The sequence below is a fragment of the Equus caballus genome, chromosome 3, assembly GCF_041296265.1.
Source record: "Equus caballus isolate H_3958 breed thoroughbred chromosome 3, TB-T2T, whole genome shotgun sequence".
In the NCBI taxonomy this organism is placed as follows: domain Eukaryota; kingdom Metazoa; phylum Chordata; class Mammalia; order Perissodactyla; family Equidae; genus Equus; species Equus caballus.
The window spans coordinates 41,699,969-41,722,874 of NC_091686.1; the positions used below are offsets into that span (position 1 = coordinate 41,699,969).

Consider the following 22,906-nt stretch of genomic DNA (forward strand, 5'->3'; position numbering starts at 1 on the left):
TGCTTCTGGGGCCTCAGAATCCAGCTGGGTGAGATCCCATACACACACACACACACACACACACACGCGAGCGCACGCGCACACACCCATATCTTAATTTTCAGCTTACTTATCAAGCAACATGGAGATGGGTGTATTATTTGGGATATCACTTAGGATGCTACAGCCTGCAAGTAACAGAAGCCGGGCTCAAGTTGACTCAAATGGTGAAGACGTTTATTATCTCACAAACTATCCGTTGAGAGGTAGAGCAGGCTCCAGGTCCACAGGGGTGTGGCGTGGCATTGCCTTAGGGATCCAGGTTCCTTCCATGACTTCTCAGTTGTCCCGATGCTGGTTCCACTCATGGTTGCCAGAAGACTTCCAGTGGTAATCTGGGCTTCAGCTCCTAGGCTTGGAACACTAAAACCTTAATTCCTTGTAATGTACACTGAGAGAGAGTTTAGGCTACCATAGCATTTGCCAGGTTGTAGCTGTTTTGTTTACTTTCCCCTGGTTTCTCCACTATGACCTCCTTAAGGGACGTGAAATGACTGGCACTTAGCACAGAGTTGGGAGAAGCACTTAGGGAGTTAGTAATGATGTTTGCCAGATACTTCTGGGTCTCCCTTCTCTGGACCCAGAACTTTTGGTTGAGTGGAGTTATGTGACTAGATCTGGCCAGGGAGCTTGCTAAGTAAGTAAATAGTTGTAAGTGATCTGTGTGAAGTATGAGGGGAGGTTATTTGCTGTTTAGGCTTCTGAGAAAGGAATTAGCGACATGAGGAAAGAGAGAGGTAAGAAATGACCACTATGGGAAACGTGATGGGCATGTATATGAATAAAAAATGGATGGATGAGTGTGTTTAAATTTGTAGAGGAGCACTCTATGTGCATTGATTGGCCTTTTGAGGGAGATAATTTTCCTCTGGATCCTTGACCTGGCTCCTGGGAACTTGGCCTGAACCTGTTCTCTACTCATCTGCCTCCTTTTTCATCCCTTTCAGGTTTGCAGTAAGCATTGGCTACTGGCATGACCCTTACCTCCAGCATTTTGTGAGACTGTCTAAAGAGAGGAAGGCCCCTGAGATTAACAGAGGCAAGTGACCATCCCCCTCCCAGGATCTCCTCATCAGCCGAGAGGCCTGAGGTTTTAGGGACTCATTCTTAGAGAGTTCCGGTGTGCACTCTCTCCACTAGTCTACGGAGTGCTAATTTCCCAACATCCTCACCAACACAGTGTATTATGGAACTGTTTAATCTGTTAATCTGATACTTGAAAAATGCTATAGTAATTTTATTTTATATTCCTCCTATTTACGGGTAAGATTGAAGATCATTTTCATATGTTTAAAAGCCATTTTACTGTGAATGGTCTATTTTGCTGCCGTATTAAAGTGTTAGTAACAGTATTAGGCTCTGCAAATAATTTCCATCAAAGAAGTCACAGAATTTGAGACAGGAGTGTGGCGTAGCCTCAGCCAGGCTGAGAAACTGACCAGGTAATTCCTGTGTGTGCTGGAAATCTTGGCCCTAAGGATGGATCCTGAGGTAGGTTCTTTCAGAAATACAAAGAAATTTTGAAGTGGAGGTTCCTGAGAATAAGGACACGGTATTTCCTTTGAGCTGAGGGTGAATCCAGGCATCCGTAAGATTGGGCGAGGCCTGGCAAAGAGGCCTTAAGCCTCCCTCCTGTGCTCTTGAGGCACATTTCCTTCGGAATGCTGCAGAGGGACGCACCATGGCGCCTGACTCTGTGCTTCGGGCAGCATGTCAGCCCTCCTTCCTTCCTTCTTCCTCTGCCTGGGTTTGCCTCTGTACTGGGGACCTGCAGCCCAATAGGAGAGTGCTTCCCAAACAGTGTGTGGTGAGGATCTCTTTTCCCCAATATCCAATCCATTGTGGATGACATTTCTGTAAAATACAATAAAAATGATTTACTAGCAAAATAAAATGAATAAGACATGCAAAATACAAGCCCAAATTATTTATTAGTAGATTCAACAGGCATAAGATTCCTGTGTCAAATTGCAATAAAACTTTTTTTTTTTTAAAGATTGGCACCTTGCGCTAACATGTGTTGCCAGTCTTCTTTTTTTTTTTTCTTCTCCCCAAAGCCCCCCGGTACCTAGTTGTATATTCTAGTTGTGCCTCTGGTTGTGCTACGTGGGATGCCACCTGAGCATGGCCTGACGAGTGGTGCCATGTCCACACCCAGGATCCAAACCGGTGAAACCCTGGGCCGCCAAAGCAGAGCATGCGAACTTAACCACTCAGCCACAGGGCCAGCCCCACAATAAAAGTTTCTAAATGCCACTCTCAAATTTTGTTCTTAAAATAGTCACACTTAGAGCAGCCAGCCTTACAACACAGACAGACTTTATCTTCCTTTGTTCTTCTTTATTTCTCATCTCCTTTGCCCAGCTCCCCACCCCAGAGCTTAACAAGTCAATTTGTTAGACAAGCATTCCTCCCCCAATCTGTGATGCCATGTTACAGACACCGAGGCTCTAACCTATACAGGGTGGAGATGACAGGAACACAATAAGAAGTGTGGCTTTCTTTGCTTCGACACTCATCCATCCAATATCCTGACCTAAAAATATTATTTTCCATGTGACCTTGCAATTTCGAGTTTTACCACAGAACTAAGTAGCTTTTACTATAGCTATGAAAAGGCACACTTCCTAGAGGAACATTTAGATCAGATGTTTTCATGTAAAATACTTGTCTTTCATAAGTAAAATTATAGTGCATTTTATTTTTCTTAGGATAGTTAATTCTGCCATTAAATAGATTGTACTTACTTTGGTTCAAACGGCTGAAAAAAAAAAGAAGAGAATTTAAAATTTGCTATTTCTCCTATAAAGTCACGGATAATCCGCTGACCCCGAGGAAGGGCAGAAGTGCTCTGTTTGGCTCTCCTGCTGCAGAGAGCTTTGCAGGGATTATTTCTCATCGCTGAGTGACAGCTTGTTTCTGTCTCTCTCTGTTAGGATATTTTGCTCGTGTCCATGGCATCAGGCAGCTTATAAAGGCATTTCTACAGAAGACAGAATGTCAGTGCCAAATTATAAACCTGGGGGCTGGGATGGATACCGCCTTCTGGACATTAAAGGTAAGTTAATACCCCCCCTCTTTTTTCCCCAGTTGTTTAAATTTGATTTTGTGAAGATTTTCACCATATTCAAAACTTTTAAAACTATATTAAAAGGGATGCAGTGACAGCCTGTCTCCCACCATTGTCCCCACCTGCTTGCACAGCCCCCCCACAACCCCCATCAGCCCCATACTTTATCTCACCGGGGCCCTGGTGAAGGATATGTGGGTTGTTTCTCATCTTTTGCTGTTACAAACAGGGTTATAAAAAAAATCTTTGTATATATTTCCCCCTGCATGTGTGGAAATATATCAGGAGAGAAAATTCTGCCAGTGGAACTGCTGAGACAAAGAGAACATGCCTTTGTAATTTTGATAATAACTAAGATTTTATTGTCAGCATAGCAGCGTTTAGGTAAAATTTCTCTGGGCGATGATAATATGATACAAAGCCCTTTTGTAGCCAATCTGTGATTTGATCCCTTACCTGCTCTGTTAGGATTCAAGAGCAGGTGTAATTGCATTCACAGGACAGGAAATTTGGGTCTCATTACTGGCAGAAGCAGGACTAAAGCACTGGGCTTTGACTCCTGGGGTGGAATTTTGCCTTCAAACCTTTGCCCTACGAAGATTCCACTGATCGTATTTTCTTTTTTGTAGGTTTGTACAGATTTTTTTAGGGTCTTCTATCAGGTCAGTCATGTGGCAGTAATGGGTATGTGCATTTCCCCAGATTTCTCCAGATGTACACCAAGATAAATTAGAGTGTGAGGGCATAACCCGACCTGCATATCTGTTTTGTCCCTAATCAGCTCACCTGATAAGATGGCCTTTAGTCATCAGAGCTCCCAGCCTTTCTCTTAACTCAAGCGAGAAGTCGGTGGCATCAACATGGTCTTAGTATTAAAGGTTTGCCTCTGCATTCTTCATTTAGGATAAGATAACTAACATTTATGAGGTGCTTTTACATACATGGCCTCACGAATTAACATGAGATCTCTGTGAGAGGGGAGAGCTTTACACAGATGGGGAAAGTGGGGCTACGAGAGCTTGTGTCTTTCCCTAAATTGGATATCTGGTGGCACTGGAATGTGGAACAAACATTGGAGCCCAGCTCATCGAACTCCAGACTCCTTCCCCTTTCCTCTACACACAGCCCTGTGGGTGTTCCAGGGGTTCTTTTCTGTAGGTTGATTGTGCCTGTGTAACACGGGGACCATGGTGTAGCAGAAGGAACTGGAAGAGAATGCAGCATAAGCGAATGTGCAGTGTCAGTGTTCACAGGGGCCGCTGGAGAAATCCCTCCTTTGGGCCTGACACCTTTTTGACTGGTCCCATGGTTTGGTTTTTTCCCCGTCTTGCAAGTGAGTTGATAATTAATAAATGTGAGATTTTTATTTCTGAGCAAGGTACACAGAGGCTTACGTGCTCCTTCCAAGGAAAAGGCTGTCTGTCAGTAGTGAGGAAGGAGAGTAGCACAGGGTCTGAAAGTCTTTTGTGGAAGTTTTTTGTTTTGTTTGATAATCATATTGGTCTGAAGGGATTTTTTAAAATCTAAAGTTCCTCCTTTTTTGAAAAACAATTATTATGTTTGCTCTTTTGGAGCCGAGGTTGCATGGGCCAAATCCAGCCTGCCACCTATTTTTAGAAATCAAGTTTTATGGGATGCAGCCACTCCCATTTATTTCCATATTCTCTGTGGCTGCTTTAGCACTGTGACCGCGGAGTTCAGCAGTTATGACAGACCGTCTGGCCTTCACAGGCTAAAATACTTATTTCTGACTCTTTACAGAAAATTTGCTAATCCCTGTTTTAGAAATATATGTGCTCCTATAAAAGAGTGAGGAAAATCTTGTCTGTTGGTCTTGTTGTCTCATGCACCTCCCACCTTGGATGGTCCCCTGGCTGCCCCAGCAGAGGCTTAGCTGTGAGTCAAGGCTTTCTGCTGTCACTACTATATGAGTTTGGTCTGTATGATCTCAGGGGCCCAGGACTGGAGGGTTGAAGACTCCCATCTTCGGGCAGCGGGCAAGAATAGGGCAAGGGAGAGCCGGTATTGTCACAAACAAAGAATAAGGAGTGAGTGAAACTCTTAAGGGGCCTCAGTTGTTTGGTGTCTCTTGAATTCTGTTTCTACAAACTGAAAGGTCAAGTACATAGGGGAAGGATTGTCAATTTTGCTGGCCTGTGAAACAGTCGGCCATGTTGGATCTGCTTTGAGACTAAGTGGTACCCTTCCTCCTGGCTGCTCCTGGCTGCCCTCTGGTACTTATAGTCAGTCTTGGGTGTCTCCCCTGCCTCCTTGAGACGTGTGAGCTACTTGGGAGTGGAGTGTCAGAAGGGCCTAGAGAATCACAGACTAAAAAGTGAAAGTATCACTTCCCACAGCCATTTTGCCCTTTTCTGAAAGCCGAGAAAGAGGATGTCTGTTTCTTAAAAGCTCCAGGTGTGCCTTTTGGAAGCTTCCCTTCCACAGTGCCCTCTTATTCAGAATCCTTGGGAGGATCAAGTGAGCTACTGCAGGGAAAGCTCTTTACAAAGTCAGAAGACCCATTTGAGTTGTAGGACTCTATGCTATCTGTCATTCATTTGCTTTTAATTGCTCTCTTTGTCTTCTGGAATTTTAGACTATCTTTAACTTTCCATACCCTGCGAGTAAAAGTTCTTGAAAGGTCTCGTAGAATTTCCTAGAGAAAGTCAGGAAACCCCTTAATGGGTTTCACTCACTCCTTATTCTTTATGACAATACCGGCTGGCTCTCCCTTGCCCGCTGCTGGAACATGGGAGTCTTCAACGCTCCAGTCCTGGGCCCCTGAGGTCATACAGATCAAGTTCATGTAGCAGTGGCAGCAGAAGGCCTTGACTCGCAGCTAAGCCTCTGCTGGTGCAGCCAGGGGACCACACCAGGTGGGAGGTGCGATTTCCACACATCCTCTAAACACGTCCTCCACGGATCTTCAAATAGATTACATAGCCCTACTCTGCTGATAGGCCGGAGCTCCTCTGATGTCAGGAAACTGTCTTGTTTATTCCTCCCCCCACCCTCCGCCACTGCCCCCCTCGTACCTTCCTTTCCTTCCTCTCTTCTCTCTCTCTTTCTCTTGCCCCATCCTTCCCTCTCTCCCTCCCTCCCTCTCTTCCTTCCTCCTCCCCCACCCCTCCAGATCCCCTAGGACTTTAACTGAGGACTAGTGTCTGCATAGGGTGGGGGAGCTGGATCTCACATTTCTGACACTTGCCCTTAGGGGTCACCTTCCTACTAGGAAATGCTTGCTCATGATTTCCATTCCCATCATGCTGTCCCATCAGGGGGTCTGCTGCCCCTCCATACTGCTCTCCATCTCTTACTACTGTCTATATAAATGGTTCTCTCTCCTGCCCAGTTGCTCAGGGCAGAAACAAGGGTGCCATCCTTATTCCTCCTTTTTCTTTATTCCACCCTCTATTGACACCACCACCAGGTTCTGGATATCAGCAACTTTCTTTTTAAATAAGTAGTTCTGCATTTCTGGAATATAAGCACAGATGGGAGCAGGGATGTTAAAAGAGTACTAGGCCAGAAGGTGGGCAGGTGGGCCAGGTTGTGGAGCACCCAGCATCTTAGCTCAATCTTAGAGGTGGGAAGAGCTGCTGCAGGCAACATGAAGTGTGTCGTTGAAAGAGATCACAAAGGGATGTTGTTAGAGTCTGTGCAGTTGGGGACAGAGCGGAAGAGGAGAGGATGCATTCTAGGATAGTCAGCAGGCAGGGCTGAGTGACTGATCAAACAGGGTGGAGATGGAGAGAATTCTAGGATGACCAGTGAGTGACTGTGGGGAGGAGGGGATAGTACCAGCCCAGCTAGGGAAAGCAGAAGGGGAAGCAGGGCCGTGTGTGTGTCTCTATGTGTGAGGTGTTCACAGTTTTTTTTTTTTACTGCAGCTCACAGTAAAAAATAAATGTATATCCCAATCTAGCACCCACATCTATGTACTGATGTCTGTAAATAATAAGGGCACACACATCGTGCTTACTAGGTGCAGGCCCTGTTCTCTCACTCCTGTATTTCCTCATTAATCCTCACAACCCCACGAGGTGGCGTCATTTTCTCTACTTTTCAAATGAGGAAGCCTTGGCTCAGGGAGTTTAGTGACTTTCCCAAGGCCTCAGAGTGAACAAGTGGTGGAGCTGGGATTTGAACCCTGTCCACCCGGGCTGCAGAGTCCCTGTCCTTTACCACCCCAGTATACTCCACTGTCAGAGAAAAAAATAAATATATTACAAAATAGTACTTACCCTCACCTCATGTGATGCTTTCTGATATTTGCTATTTTATTTCATTTCATCCAAAAGATTCTTGTCCATACCCACTACACTGATTTCCTGACTCTCTCTAATTGGTCTCAAGCTGCTTACTGTTACATCCTACGTCCAGAGTGCCTCCTGCTCCTCCCCACTCCATCCCAGTGGACGCGTCCCCAGTTCTGGCTGCCCATTACTTCTTGCCTAGGTGACCACAGTAACCTCCTAATTTTTTGCGCCATCTGTTCCTCATACTGAGACCAAAGTAATTTAGAAAATGCATTTCTGACCATATCATCCCCTGATTTAAAATCCTTAAATACCCCATTGCTCCTCGGGCCTTGGTACTTGGTCTGTGAGGATGATCAGTGAATATATGACTGAATAAATAATTATAAAGATAACTGTGTTTTTTCTCAGGATGAGGGTCTTCTCCCAAGGAAATATTTTGAAGTTGACTTTCCGGTGATAGTCGCGAGAAAGCTACACAGCATCAAGTAAGTGTGGCTTTGGCCAGAAGAGAGAGCCTGGTAGAATTCAGAACCAGCCTTCAGTAGACAGCAGGTCTGAGTGCCAGAGACCTCATTTTAGGGCCCTGCTCTCCTCACTTGCTTTCTTGCCCCGAGACCCTCATTCCAGTGTGTCTTGCAGTCTGCAAAATGAAAAATACCCTCCCTTGTGACTCTTCTCTCCATTCATGTAACTTCTCTGAACACTTAAAAAGTGACCTATCATAGTTTAGTAATCTGAATTAAAATTCACATAATGTGTATTTTGTTTACTTCTTTATCCCAGGGCACAGAAAGGTACCTGGTCCAGAAAAGATATGTAGTAAATATTTTTTGAATGAATGAATGAATGGGAAACTGAACTTAATCATTTATTATATATATGTGGGGGCCATTCTGAGTCGAGGTTTCAAGGAGTTAGCAAAGTTGTAGATGATGAGTTTGCTCATCTTTGCCGAGAGCTTTCCGTGTTAAATGCTTCACTTGGATTGTCTCATTCAATCCTCAGACCAGACTCATGAATTAGTGCTATTATTAGCCCCTTCTTACAGATGAGGAAACTGAGGCTCAAGGAAGTTAAGTTAATTTGCCTAAAGTCACCTGGCTAGGAAGGGGTGGAGCTGAGCTTTAAACCCTGACTTCAAGCCCAAGGTCAAGGTTTCTCAGTACAGTCGTGTGTCCCCTAACAGTAACAGGGATGCGTTCTGAGAAATGCATTGCTAGGTGATTTCAGTGTCGTGTGAACGTCGTGGATTACACTTACACAGTCCCAGATGGTGTAGCCTACTATACATCTGGGCTATATGGTGCTAATATTGAAGGACCACTAGCACGTATGTGGTCTGTGGTTGACTGAAACGTCATTATGTGGTGTGTGACTTAGTTTTAACCTGTACTCTCTCCTTTTAAAATTATTTAAATAAAATTCTAATTCTTATATTTAAACAACATTTTAATAAACGCAAAAGTTTCTACCTGTCCTTTAGAGATGTCTAATCCTCACAAACTGGAAATGTTTTTTCTTTTCTAGTTTATCCTAGGAAAATAAGTTTTTTACCCTTTCCAAATATAAAATTGCATTTTACATTAAATAGGCTTTTTGGATGATATATGGCAATTCTGATGCTCTGGGAACTGCAAAGTACTACTAAGCTTGTTAAAACTCTGAGTGAAGTAAGAGTAAGTAGGCTCTAAATCAAGGCCAGACACGGTTTCCTGGGGTGAAAAACGCAGTGGCGTTTGTGTATGGTTATTGGTATAATGAATTTGGCTCTCGGATTTCTGATTTTTTACATATTCTTCATTGAGGGAGTTATCACATAAATGTTACTGAACTTTAGGTCTGAGTGAAAGTCAATTTTTGTTATCTGTGAGAAACAATAGCTATCTTAAAAATTTTGTTTGAGAAGAGGCAAGAAACTTGGGATGACCTGAAAAACGCTGGAACATTTGGAAAATGCGTGCTAGCCTATCTGTAGCTATTTCTAAGTATTTCATGATCAGTTTGCAATTTGACATCAAATTCTGAGTGTAATGCTTAGCTGACCTAACCCGAGAGCTGTATCTGCTGGATTTTTGCTGTACGTGGTCAAATGTAATTAAACAGAAGGCCTTCTGTAGTGGCCCTTGCTTTGAACAGTAGCAGTATACAAGTCCCATCTCTGTAGTGGGCCTCTGCATTTTTAGAGTAAATGAGCTGCTTGACTTAGCCTTCTCTCTCCCATCTTCCCATAGATTCAAGTCTCTCCTATCAAAAACCAATTTAGACTTACATTCAGAGGAGACACTTCAAATGGGTAAGTATCCTTGACCTAAGTGATACAGTACGGACTATGTAACTGTTTTGGCTTTCCCCCCTTTCCTTCTTAAAGATGGTCTGTATCTGTGGGCATGTGTGTGCATACACGATGTCATACAGCATGTGCTTCTGCTGATACATTTAGACTTTTATTGCAGTTATCATGGAGGAATTTAGAACAATTGCTCGTATGACTCTTCTTAAATGTCCACAGGTCCCCAATCTTAAATCTTTTTAAAAAAATTTAAATTAGCTGCCAGCATTTCAAAAACAGGAGATTTTCCATGAGAATCTTGATTTCCAGCTTTCCTTGGAAAAGTTACATCTGGCAACATTAGACCCGAACTCCTACGTGGCAATAATTGAGCAGCGGCCGCCTCGTTGGGAGGGGTCGTGCATTCTCCACTTCTGTCCTCACCCCTCCCCGTTGTCTTATACTTTACCTACTTCCCTCACTTCTGTTACCTCCTCAGCCCCTGCAGTCAACTTTTCCCCTCAAGTTTTAATTATGAGTGTTTCCAACAACACTTCCTCATTTCTAAGCCTTTCAACTTATGGTAAACCTCTTCCAGAATCTGCCATCATTTTCAGTCTTTGTCTGACAGAGAGAAGATCAATGGGGTTATTAATAATTCAGATCAGGGCTGGCCCGGTGGCGCAGGGGTTAAGTGCGCATATTCTCGGCGGCCCGGGGTTCGCCGGTTCCGATCCCGGGTGCGGATGTGGCACCTCTTGGCAAGCCATGCTGTGGTAGGCGTCCCACGTATAAAGTAGAGGAAGATGGACACGGATGTTAGCTCAGGGCCAATCTTCCTCAGCAAAAAGAGGAGCATTGGCAGTAGTTAGCTCAGGGCTAATCTTCCTCAAAAAAAAAAAAAAATCAGGTCAGAAAACATGCTTAGAGAGGATGGTCTTCTCGGATGGTCAACACAATAACATCAGGAACATCACAGCTCGATAAGCTGCCTTTTACACACAGCCACAGTGCTTCAGTCCTTCTTTCCTTCTGCTAATCACATTCACAATTAAGTTTGTACAGAAAACATCTCCCCCATCCTTGGTTTCCCTCATACAGTTGGAAGTAGAACCTATTCAGGCTTTGCCGTTTGCTGGCCTCTTTGCTTTTCCACACTTTTGCTATCATTTTCTACATATTTGGTTAATATTTGTGTCAGAATGGTTATCTGTAACAAAAGATCTAATACTTTGAGTTCCTTTGGATGAAATAATGTAGAAATATATGAAATAGACAGTAAAGACCCTCCATAATCTCACCCACCCCCAGAAGATAACCACTATTCAGTGTGTTCTCCTACAGATGAGCAGTATACCCAGAGACAGGTAAATAGATGCACACTTAAATGCAACCCAGGGCCTGGCACAAAAGAGGTTCAGTACTCCTTTTTTGAATGAATGTATATACACGTCGAATAAATATATGTTGTAGTTCACTGTGTATTTGTTGAATTATAGATTACATGGAACTTTAATTAACAGTGAATAATTTATACATACTGTTTTGCAACTTGCTTTTTTTCATACCCAGTAAATCATGGCTGTCTTTTCATGTCGGCCTGTAGGAATCTACTTCATTATTTCTAATGGCTTTATAGTACTCCTTTGCGTGGAAATTCCATTTAATCTCTTTCCTACTGATAGTCATTTAGATTGCTGTCTTTTTCATGTTTTTGTATTAAACAGGATTGTAGGAAACGTATGTATACGTGCATATCTGCAGGAACTGTTTGCTCAAAGAATTGGCCATTATGAATTTTAGCTACTGCCCAACTGTTCTTCAAGACCTCTTTATGAATTCCTACTTTCACAAAGGTGGGTCAAGATTCTCTTTCCCTACACCCTCACTTACACTGGGTATTGTTATTTTCTAAAATTTCTACCAATCTGATAGGCTGAAATGATGTCCTATTATTTTAAAGCTTTCTATCACTTTGAAGGCTAGTGAGGTGGCTGGAGTATCTTTCCTTAGTTTTATTGGCCTGTCTGGCCCCATGCCCAGTTGGGTGAGCGGTGTGGGATAGGCTGCAGACAGACCAAAGAAAAGACCTGGAGATGGCAAACAACACATAGGGGTTTATTAGGAGTTACTTACAGGGAATGTCCAGTGGTGGCCGGCTAGATGGAAGTGTGCACCTGCTACCTCAGGTCGGGAGGGGGTTGCTTCTATAGGAAGGGGCACAAAGGCTATATGCTTGCCAAGAGGAGCTGTCCCTGTTACGGCCAGCATTCCCAGGAACAGTAGTTCATGTGGAGGGGCTCTGTGTTTCTTTAAGACATGATGGTCTTTGAGTGAGATAAAGTAAGATCCAGGCTGGCCAGGCTTGGGATCCTTACAAATTTCAGCAGCTGGGCGTCCTGTCCAGATGGTTGGCATCCTGCCCAGGACGACACATGGCTCTTAAAGGGCACTCAGGGTAGTGCCCCTACATGGCTGTTGGGATGACTTTGTAAATTTCCTTTTTTATTTCCTTTGCCCTTTTTTTCCCAGTTGAATTGCTTCCTTTTCTTTTCAATTTATAGGAACCCTTTATGACATAAAGATATGTTCTTTGATGAAGGTCCCTTGTCAACCTTTCTATTGCAGATGTTTTCGTTAATCTTTTATTTGATTTTGTAACTCTGTGTGTGTCTTTTGTAGGCAAATCCGCCCGCCGTACAAACTATTGGGACTTCCTGGCTGATTGTGGTGTGGATGTTGTAAGTACTAATTTGCTGTGTGCTTCCCCGCTCCTTCTTCTGTTCCTCTTTATCCCCGCTCCTTGTTCTCTTTCCCTTTATCAATAAACTCTGATTGCTCAAACAACCAAATAGCCTTGGCGGTACCTATCATTCCTCACCCTTTGCGGCTGCGGACAACAGCAACCCTAACTAGTGAGTGTTAAGGAAAAAAAAAATCAAGCGCCTGCTTTTAATTCATGGCAAATGGGCTGAAAAGCTGATTTAGTGAATTATAATTTTAGATTGAAATTCCCAAGGCAGTTATAGAGGAGCTTGTCAAACCACAGAAACCAATGGAATCAAGAGATGACTTGAACAGGGCAGTGGTTCAATCCGTTTCAGAGATACCATCCATTATGCAAACCCAAAACCTTGAAAACTTTCTAACGTACAACCCTAGCAATCTCTCATTCACCTAAAGTCTCAAGGCCCCTCTCCTGACTCAATTTAAAATGAAAAATGCCTGGTATGACTTACAAATGTAAAAATAATTAAATCATGTTATGATGTCTGGGGAACACCAGTGAAATTGGCCAAATCTCATCATAGTTTGATTTCAAACATAGTTTGATCTCAAATGGGAGTTTGGCAGGGTCTTCTAGAACAGTCCTACCTTCTCAAATGCCTTCAGCTCTGCAGAAAAATGGAAGGCAAAGCATGCCCTCGGCATTCTAAATGCCTCAGTCCCTCTCCAGGGCAGGCGGCCTCCATTCCTACTGTGGGCTCAAGAAAACATCAGCAGGAAAGCCTGCAGAGCCTGCCCCCTTCCATACCCCGTCCCCTTAGTGGAGAAGGCTGGCTGCAGGTACCCCAGGAAATCAGACTCTTCTCCTCCTTTGGCTCAAGTTACAGTAGACCAAATTCTGGAATCTGGTTTGCATTATTCTCTGGAGAGCTACTTAAGAGCTGCTTAAGGGCTTGAAATCCCTCATTCAGACATAATCTTGAAATAAAAGATGATATCCTAATGAAAAATGCATTACAGCTTTCTCTGTTGGGCCTTCCATACTGATAGGCAGGATAGAAGGAAGGAACTAAGAAAAATGAAGAAGAAAAGCAAAGGAAAATTAGACAAAGGGGAGAGAAGAGGAGGAAGAAATTTATGTCACATACTCTGCGTGGGGGCACTTTAAATGCCATTTCAGTTCATCCTCACATAATCCCTTGCAAATCAGTCATATTGAGCCCATTCTGCAGATGAAGAAATTGAGGCTTGGTGATATTAAGTAACTTGTCCAGGGTCACACAAAGAGGATGCAGTGGATTCTGACTCAGAGATACAAAAACAGGCACCAAACAATGTTGCCTCTAACTGCTCTCTTCCTTCCTCTGAAGGGTCTAACAGAGGTTTGTTCTAGAACCATAGTATTATAGTGGGTGCATGGACCCTATGGAGACAATGTAACCTCATGAGATAAGAAACAGATTTAAAAAAACGAAAGAAAGAAACAGATTAATATTAAGTAACCTGGCATCAAATAAAACTATCTGGCAAAGCAAAACCAGACCCAGTTTTTCTAACTCTCATGTCATACTCAGTCCACCTGACCAGAATCTGTTTTATAAGTAGTTTATATGGATCAAATATGGGACTCCTGATTCATGAGTGAACAGCTGAGAATTTTCCTGCCTTCAAGAAAATGTTCATTGGGAAGAAATGAGATAGTTATTTGTGAATTGTCTTTTTCTGCCTCAATGCTTCTGTTTCTATCGGGCTCCTTTTGTTGGGGTTGCAATATATCTGGGAGTATTTCCCCCACGCTGTTGCAAAATCTGTAAGAGGGGAAAAAAAACTAAATTAAAATAGCACATGGAAGCCATAATTCTGACAACTACAAAGGGTACGGGTGTGCCAATTACTTTCTGAAATGAGTTTAAGCCAGAGTCACAGACTGGTGGCCGGCTGGCTGTATCCAGCCCACAGGTGGGTTTTGTTTGTCCGCAGTCCTGGCCCACACCACGCTTTGAAGAAATTTCGATCTGTTGCCAACATTAAGAACCAGACAATTTCACGTCTAAACCTGGCTTTGCAGTTTCTCTTACTAAGTGGAAGATCTGATAACCCTGACGCCACATTTGCACGTGGAAAAGAGTAGCTGGAACGGAGCAGTGGCTGCCGGTTTAGGCAGAGAATGTGCGTCCCAGTTTCTCCCCACCTGGTCTATTTCATTCATTTATATAATCGCTGTGGGCCCAGAAGGCATCTGAGTTGCTGACCCTTTGTTTAAGACATTAAGAAGATGTAGATTGCAAAGCAAATCATTATTAGACTTTTCCCAAAAATATTCCCAATAAGAGACTCTTCAGTCAGTAGTATGATAGCAGTGATAGAAGGTAAAGCATATGAGACCAAAATGATTTGAGAAATGGAAAAACCCAGTAGTTGGGTCCATTTGGTTTTCTGCTCTAGGATACTCACTTTTTGTTTAGAAAATACGTTCACTTTTACTTCATTTACTCCTTCCAAAAATCCTGCAAGTAAGAAATTACTCTCAGATCAACAACCTGAAACCGAGTGACCTTAAATAGGTTATCCAGCCAGGATCATCCAACTATTAAGTTGCAAAACCAGGTTATGAACCCAGTTTTAGCCAGCTCCAAACACTGTGCTTTTGTAAACCCATGAGACTTGTTTCCACCTCAGGGCCTTTGTACCTGCTGTTCCCTCTACTGGAAACCTCTCCACCTAGATCTTCACATGGCAGGATCTTACTCTTTCATTTCATTTACATCACCTCCACAGAGAGGTTTCCCCTAACCATTTCACTTAAAATAATATCTGTGCATGCACACACCCCCCCCCCCAATTACTCTCTAGACTCCTGCTTCTCAAAGTGAGGTTCAGGGATCAGCAGCATCAGCATCAACTGGGAAGTTAGAAATGCAGAGTCTGAGGCCCCTCCCCAGTCCTGCTGAATCAGAATCTGCATGTTAACAACACTGCAGGTGATCCATGTGCATTTCACGTTTAAAAAGCACTGCTCTACAGGAGCCCTGCCCAATGGAAATGCAATGGGAGTCACAAGTGTCATTTTAAGTTTTCTATAGCCACATTAAAACGGTTAAAAGAAAGACTCGTTTGTTTGCTGTCTCCTCTACCACCCTACTAAAAGATGCCATTTCCACAAGAACAGGTCCTCCCTCTGTCTTGTTCTCCACTTTATCCTCAGTACCTAAAACAGTACTGGGCACCTGGTAAACGTTATTGAATGTTTGAAGAATGAAAGAAGGAAAAGACATTCTAGTACTTTCTGTGCGGCAGCGTGGTACAGGGAAAGAAACCAGCACTCTGAAATTGGACAGATGTGGTCAACTCAACCAATGACCAGCCGAGCAAACTTGAGCAAGTGGTTCACCCTCCAGGAGCCACCTGTAAACCAGGATTGTTGCTGTTTAACTCACAGCCTCATCATGACACCCCGATGTGATAACATATCTATAAAGCAACCACCACCACAATCACAAGGGTTCAAGAAATGCCAGTGCCTCTCCTCTGTCTTCTTTCATTCTTTCCAGATACCATGTGTGAATAATGCTGGGGACCACTTTCCTCTGGGAGGCATGAGCATGACTATTGAAGCTGTTACCAGCGCACTGGGTTCTTGTTGTCCCCCAGGATAGAAATCAAGAGAGACAACAAATGGGAGTAGAAAAGTAAAAGTTTATTAGTTTGTGCACAAGGGAGGCACAAGGGAGCCAGCCACCGGCCCCTTTCCTTTCCACACCGGCCCCCTACTTCTGTAGGGATGTTTGTCATGTTATGTTATCTTGATAACCCTTGGGAAGAGGCCATGAGGGCGAGGCCTGGTCACCTCTTTCCCTTAGTTGTCTATCTCATTCATCCCCTCCTCTGTTGTCACCAAGTCAAGGTTAAATTCCAGCTGGACCTGAGCAGAACCTGAAACTTCTGAAAAATCAAAATCTTGAAAAACTTTCTATCAGGGACTTAACTCTCAACCCTGGCGTTGGGAGCCCCAGCTCCCAGCTTTCTCCAAGCCTTTGGCTCTTGCCTCCCTGGCTTGCCTCGTGCTGGTTCAGGGACTAAGTGCCCAGGTTGAATGGGACTTGACTAAATCTTATAAGTATACTGACACGTGCAGTTGGGCTCTGCACCCTTCTCCAGGCCCACTGTCAGTTTGACACTGGCTTTACCATCATGGGGGACAACCCAAGCATCCCCGGAGACTCACCACTTGGGTGAAACACTTTCAATTGGATGAGTTATGCCTCAGAAACTCCATCTTGGAGAATACTTGAGTGGTTTCTCTGTGCCTTTGTGATGTAGTTGGACAGGTAGATCAACCTATAATGTCATTTGAGGTACAACCCAATTTCTCAGAAATCAAGAGCAACTGTCCTTAAAAAAATCCTTGCAAGACTGGGAATGCAGCTCTAGAGACAGTTCAGGTTCCACCCATTTCAGTTACCTCAAAGAGCTTGCCAACCCTCCAGGGAATATCTAGCCCATCATTAATTCCTAGGACTGAGGAAAAAAGTAAAAAAGGAAGGAAAGAAAAATGGCCATAAGAGCAGCTTAGCCAAAAATCTAGCATCTTGAGTGTCTTCTCCACAAAACATTAGTAAAAGGCCTAAAACAAAACTTGGATTCATAGCCAGGGAGCTTTGTATTACTGTACCTGATTCATAGCTGTAATTTTAAAACAATAGCTGTGGAGTTTTTCTTTGTCTCTATGTGTGCTATATGTGTAATATTTTATCTCCAGATGGTATAATTTCTAAAGAACTATATGCAGCTGGTTTAAAGTAAGCACTTACATAAATTATTTCTAGATGGAATAGAAACCACCCAAATGTCTTTCAAGTTAACATGATATGAAATAATCTTTGGTAAAGAGAAGCTTAGTTAAGTTTGTTGGTTTGATTAAAGTAAGCATGTCCTTAAAGTTATCAACATTGGATATGATGCAGACAGGCAGCCTAGGTTTACTAGTCAAATAAGCCCATGTTATCCTTGTTCCAAATTTGTTAGCAAAGTAATAAGTGAAAATGATGGCTAATTTTGTCTAATGTCTCATGAAGTTTTGCAGGCAACCTAAATAATTATTGGGAACAAGTAAACTAAATAGACACGAAAAAGATAAGAGTGTTCGGTGAAATTTTTAACAATTATGTGTTATGGCATGTGTATTTAAAATCACTTCCAAAATATTTCTGCTAACTTGAAACTTTGAAGTTTTGCCAGGTGAAATTAAATGATAAAAAACTCTTTAGATATCTGGGTAATTTTCAAATACAGTAACCTATTGAAACATTGTCACTAAACACGTCTAAGTTTATCTACTTTTGGCTTCTTATTACAGAGAAACTAAAATATGCTTAGATATTGTATTCTTTTAAAGATTGTACTATGAAATAACATGTTTTTAGAAATTATAAAAAGCGCTTAGAATGCTAATATAAAAGATAGTACATAATTGCTTACTTTTTAGTTTTCACTAAGGTCTGTAAGGGTTCAAAATTCTACTAAAAATTAATAAGGAAAACATCTTTGTATTCAACAAAAGCCAGGTGTATGCTTCAGTAAAGAAGGTAAACAATGGAAATATTTTTGTTTTGTTCAGAAAGATAAATTTGGGGCCGGCCTGGTGGCGCAGTGGTTAAGTTCGCACATTCCTCTTTGGCGGCCCAATGAAGACAACTTGAAACCATGGAGGGTGACTTCCCATTGCCCTGGAGCTGAGTGGTTTCCAAAGCAAAGCGGTCGTGGTTACTGTACAGTCTGTCAACCACGAGGGAGGCCACAGCTCGAGTCGTCTCTGTCACTTTGATGAGTTCTGCCGTGGCAGCCAGCTGGCCTGCCACAAGGTCTCATCCCTTAGATCAGTTTAAGTTTTCTGCCCAGTCACTGTGTATCAGCTCATACTGAAAGATGTGTTGTGGCTTTACCCTTTTACTTGGGGGAGGTGGGTGAAGGGAGGAAGGAGTGGAGGGTTCAGCCTACTCCCACTTATTAATCATTGGCCTGTGTCCATCCACCAAGTGAGGCTTGCTTCTCCGTAGCTTTAACACACACATCCTAATCCATCAGTCTATCCTGCCCTGAAAACCAAATGCACATGGTCTCATCTCAGATGTGTTTTTAAATCACATTAGATTGATGGCATGAGAGAAAGCAAAACCTAGATTTAAACATAACTGGAGTGACACCAGAAATAAATCTGCTAGGGCTGCCTAGTTGGATATGAGGAAACCCAAAGCCAGCTGCGCTGGGAGCAGCCCTAATTTCTTCTTGCTCTCCCTCTTGCTGAAAACACAGCAACCAGAAACACTTGCAGAATTAGTAGGCTATTGGTAAGCACACCAAAAACAAAAAGAAATACAAAAACAAATAAATGGGGGGAAAATTAAAGTCTTTAATTAACCTGTGGATCTCTAACTACTCAAACAGTAGAGTAAGATTTCAGGCAGAATACCTGGTAGAACCATTTAAGTACAGATGTCACCATTTAAAAGACGGAGTTGTACCAGGGAACCAAGAGGTGTCTTTTACTGGTTTGAATCAATGCCACTGTTTCCTTTTCTACAACAGAGTGAGGTTGTCATCCCCTCTTCCTACATGGGAGAAAGAGAGGAGAGACAGAGCTAATGAAAATCCCACAAATGTCCTCAAAACACTGCTGTCCCTTGTAAGGCTGGAGAGCTATCCAAGGCCAGTCCCAGCACACTCAGCAACTGTGGGTCCAAGGGGTTTCTGGGAGTCTTCTCAACAGACAGGTTTGGGTGGCTAATGATTCCCTCTATGTTGGAGAGATTCTCCTCCAGCACTTCCAATCGGCACCACTGAGCATCATAAGGGTCTCGCATGGGTGAGTTTCTGGAGTAGCAGATCGAGGACACAGAGATACCATGTGGTCCTCTGAAGTGAGGATCAAGGGAATCTAGCTCTATCCATGTGTCTTCAGCGTAACAGTTATACGGCGGCTACCAAATATTGACACCATGCCCCAAATATCACAAGTGATGGCTGAGAGAACCATAAAGCTGGAATGACATCTTCAGTAACCATGTCATGACAGCGAGGCCGGTTCATACCTTCTTTTCCCAACAGCAGTATTTAAGAACATGAGAAAATCTGGCATCTTCTATCCTTTCATTCAGAAAATTCTCCAGACCCTACGATGGGACCTCCTGACACGCATTCCACCATGCACCCTACATCAACTTCAAGTCACCTGAATCAAACACCCCATCTCTATTTCCAGCTGCCACAAAGCAACACAACACATGTTGGAAAGGTCTGATCTTCAGGCCTTCCTCTCCCCCAAAGGGCATCTGACACTTCTCACAAGATACACAGCTTTGAAATTAGAACTGGAAAAGAGCACAGTTACCCTCAGAGGGCTGAAGGAACCCCATAGCAGAAATCAGAACATTCCTACAACCAAACATTAAACAACCGAAACCTTCCCAAACATCTCCTCCTTTCTCTGGTTTGCTGTTGTTGCATTAATCCTCCTAACACCTTTTGTAATTCTAATCGCAAACTGGAAGCCATGACTTGCAATGTTATAAATACTGATTTTCCAGTTCAAGTAGGCATTGACTGGCTTCTGTTTTGATAGGAAGGGGCTGTTTGAGGCCTCCTAAAATGTTGCAATTAGTTAGTTCTCGCTGTTGAAACAGACAAGATATTGACAGACACGTTTACTGTTTCCATTTAACCGGCTGGAATGTTTATGCCTAAATGTACTTCTCTCAAGCTTTGAAAGCATAAGGCGTATTTTTTAAAGTGGAAGAAATCAATCAATACATATTATATATTCATATATAATATATATTACATAATACACACATATAGTAATATATATTATTATATAATACACACTATATATTTCTGAAGTTAGGTTATTTCTAAAACTCTTGCAGGCTGTAATTTAAACTTAGAAAGCACATCTCTTCAACAGCAAGGCACCTTGTCAGGAAAACAATCCTTATTTTACCTATTGGCCTTGTGAAGATGATAATATCACTTTAGCTGACAAAACCTGTGTTTGGCTGACAACTCCAATTAATTACTGAGATGCAACAGAGATGGGACCAGCCATCCAGATGTTTTCCAGAAAGAGATAAAAGGTGGGGGGGGAGCAAAGGATGTTTGCCTTTGGGGCATCTGCTCCAGTGTTTTTTAAATGTTATGGCTGGCAAGAAAGCCGGATTACTAATTTATTTTACCTGCACTTAACTTTCTACTCTCGTCTCCTTTCCCTCATCGCTAGGAGACTGTGGAAGAGAAGGGAGATGAACATCTGTTGCGAAGGAGGCGCCGGTTAGAAAGGGCAGGGGTGCAGGATGTAAAAACTCTTAGGGCACCGACTGTCGTGCAGACCTTGATGCTCCTGATGCAAAATCAACCCAGGGTTCCTGCAGCCACCTGGGGATAGAAAGTCCTGGAGATGGGGAACATCCTCAGTCTTTTCTACCAAGCCAAAACTCACCAGCGTCATCTTTTTAACCATTCCCTGTTCATTTTGCTCTAACCTGAAAATACTAAAGTCGGATTCCAGACACGCAAATACATTTGAGGGCGATTTTGAGAGATTCCAGGAGAACTCAAAGCCCTTCAGTCAATCTAGCTATCCTGCTTCATGCCTTAGCGTCCCCAAAGCAGCAGAGCAGAGCCCTACAAGAGCCTGGGCTGGGAAACACCCCGCGGGCACCTGGGCTGGGGATTACCAGGCATGGAGCTAGGCAGCTTCAGAAAGCACCTCCCTGGGTGAGGGGACTGAGGCAGGCAGGGCAGTGTGACACCAGCTCCCCTAGCCCTGAAATACAGCGATCCCTGGCCAGCCTCCAGCCCTCTCCGCGCTCCCCCGAGCAGCCCCGCCAGGGTCCGCAGAGGCCTCTTGGGGCGAAGGGCTCTCGGAGAGGTGCCTGGATGTCGAAGGGCGTGGGAAGCCGCAGCTTTCCCTCTGGGTCTTCCCCACGCATCTATCCCCTGCGCCGAGCCCAGAGTCCTACCTGTACCACTCTAGCCCCTTTTCGTAGTTCCTGTCGAAGAAGCGCGGCTCTATGCCCACCGCCCACACCTCCGGGTGGACTCGGATCGCCTCCAGCCGCGCGGGTGCCTCCTTTCTTGACCCCAATGATGAGGGCCTGTGGCAGCTTCTTCTCCCCATAGTTGGGGGTGCTGAGGGCGCCAACCCTCTCGCTGCTCCCATTGACCGCTCTCCGGCCTGCGAGCTCGTCGTGGGTGGTGCTGGACTCCTGCGCTACCCTCTCCAGCAGCGCGCTCTGCGCCGTGATCATCTCGACAGGGGCCACCGGGATCCGGAGCCAGGTGTCCCGAGCGCCCCCGCTGCCGCTCGCCAGCCCCCAGCCGTCGGCCACGGGGGCAGGGGGCTGCTTGGAGGGCTCCGGGGGCTCCCCGCGGCTCGCGTTGTCCGGCGGCGGCGCGGACGGCTGCGAGGGGGTGCCGAGGCGCACGGGGGGCGGTAGTAGAGAGGGTGGCGGCGGGCTGGGCGGCTCCTGCAGCACCATGGGGAACTGCAGGGTGCCCGAGCCGCCCAGGAGGCTGTAGCACAGGTAGGTGACAGACAGGGACAAGGCGCAGAGAAAAAGCAGCTTGCGCGCCAGGCGGCGGCGGCGCGGCCAGAGGTGGAGGCGGAGGAGGTGCGGGCCACGGGGTCATCGCGGCCCCGGGCTCGCGGCGGCAGACCCCGGCGCTGCCCGGACATGGTTTCAGCCGCCGCCAGCGCCCCCGCCCGCCCAGGCTGCATGAAGCGACGCCACTGCACCCCCGGCCCTGGCCGCTGTCTCGCTGCGCCGGGGAAGAGCCCGGCTGCATGATCCCCCTCCCCACTCTTCCCGCGCAGTCCGGGTGACCCCCCACCACCTCCCTCAGCCTCCGGCAAGGGGACCGAGGGGGACGCGCGGACCCACCGGCTGCACCTGCTCCGTCTGCAGCGCCCCCGCTTCCCCGGCTCCGACGCGGCTCCTGCTTCAGCCTCTGCCGCCGCCGCCGCGCCCTGTTGCAGCCCCGAGTTCCTTCTCCGCTGCTAACTTTCTGCGGGGAGAGAGAGGCGCGGAGGGGAGGCGGAGGGGAGGCGGAGGGGCCCGGGCGCGCGGTCCGCGCCGCCGAGGGAAGGGGGAGTGCGCCTCGCGTGCGCCTGCGGAGGGGGACGCGGAACAGAGGCGTGCGCTACGCCTGGGGCACCCGGCAAAGCGGAGATCGTACCCCCTCCCCCGCCCACCCCCCGCCCCTCACCACATTCATGCTGGAGAGGTTCCCCGCCCAACCCCGCGTGCTTCCCCTCCCCTGGGAGCCTGGGACGCCAATTTCTCCTTCTCTCTCCAGATACTTTCAGGGACTTAGAGCCCGACGCCTGCCTCCAGTGCCGCCCAACAGGAAGCTTGGGGCCACAAGGTGGTGAGCTCTCGCTTCCCCTTTTCTCATGGGACTCCAGGCAAACTCGGTCCATCCGTGACCCGCCCTTCTCCCTCCCTGGACATCGTCCTGCCTTTGACCCAGGAGGAATTTCTTGTC

General features: G+C 45.2%; 1 protein-coding gene and 2 long non-coding RNA genes across 3 annotated transcripts in view; 1 reads left to right on the forward strand and 2 right to left on the reverse strand.

Annotated features, from left to right (window-relative positions):
- Positions 1-194: 194 nt before the first annotated feature.
- Positions 195-22,033, reverse strand: LOC138923426 (heparan sulfate glucosamine 3-O-sulfotransferase 4-like). The gene is made up of 4 exons (XM_070262183.1): positions 21,382-22,033; positions 2,787-2,800; positions 1,479-1,893; positions 195-388 (listed from the first exon to the last, which is right to left on the reverse strand). Exons 1-3 carry the CDS (start codon positions 21,898-21,900, stop codon positions 1,659-1,661), a joined length of 768 nt encoding a protein of 255 aa, XP_070118284.1. The 5' UTR covers positions 21,901-22,033; the 3' UTR covers positions 195-388; positions 1,479-1,658.
- On the forward strand, positions 7,718-9,641 carry LOC138923427 (uncharacterized). The gene is made up of 2 exons (XR_011437002.1): positions 7,718-7,856; positions 9,603-9,641. It is a non-coding gene; the product is annotated as an uncharacterized lncRNA (long non-coding RNA).
- A 676-nt stretch (positions 22,034-22,709) lies between the features above and the next one.
- Positions 22,710-22,906, reverse strand: part of LOC102148720 (uncharacterized) — a 63,672-nt gene continuing 63,475 nt past the window's right edge. The window contains exon 10 of the long non-coding RNA XR_011436999.1: positions 22,710-22,772. This is a non-coding gene — a long non-coding RNA (uncharacterized lncRNA). The remainder of the gene's footprint in view (positions 22,773-22,906) is intronic.

Excerpts from the sequence above, each read along its gene's own strand:
- LOC138923426 (XM_070262183.1), bottom strand. The coding sequence starts at position 21,900 with ATGGTGCTGCAGGAGCCGCCCAGCCCGCCGCCACCCTCTCTACTACCG.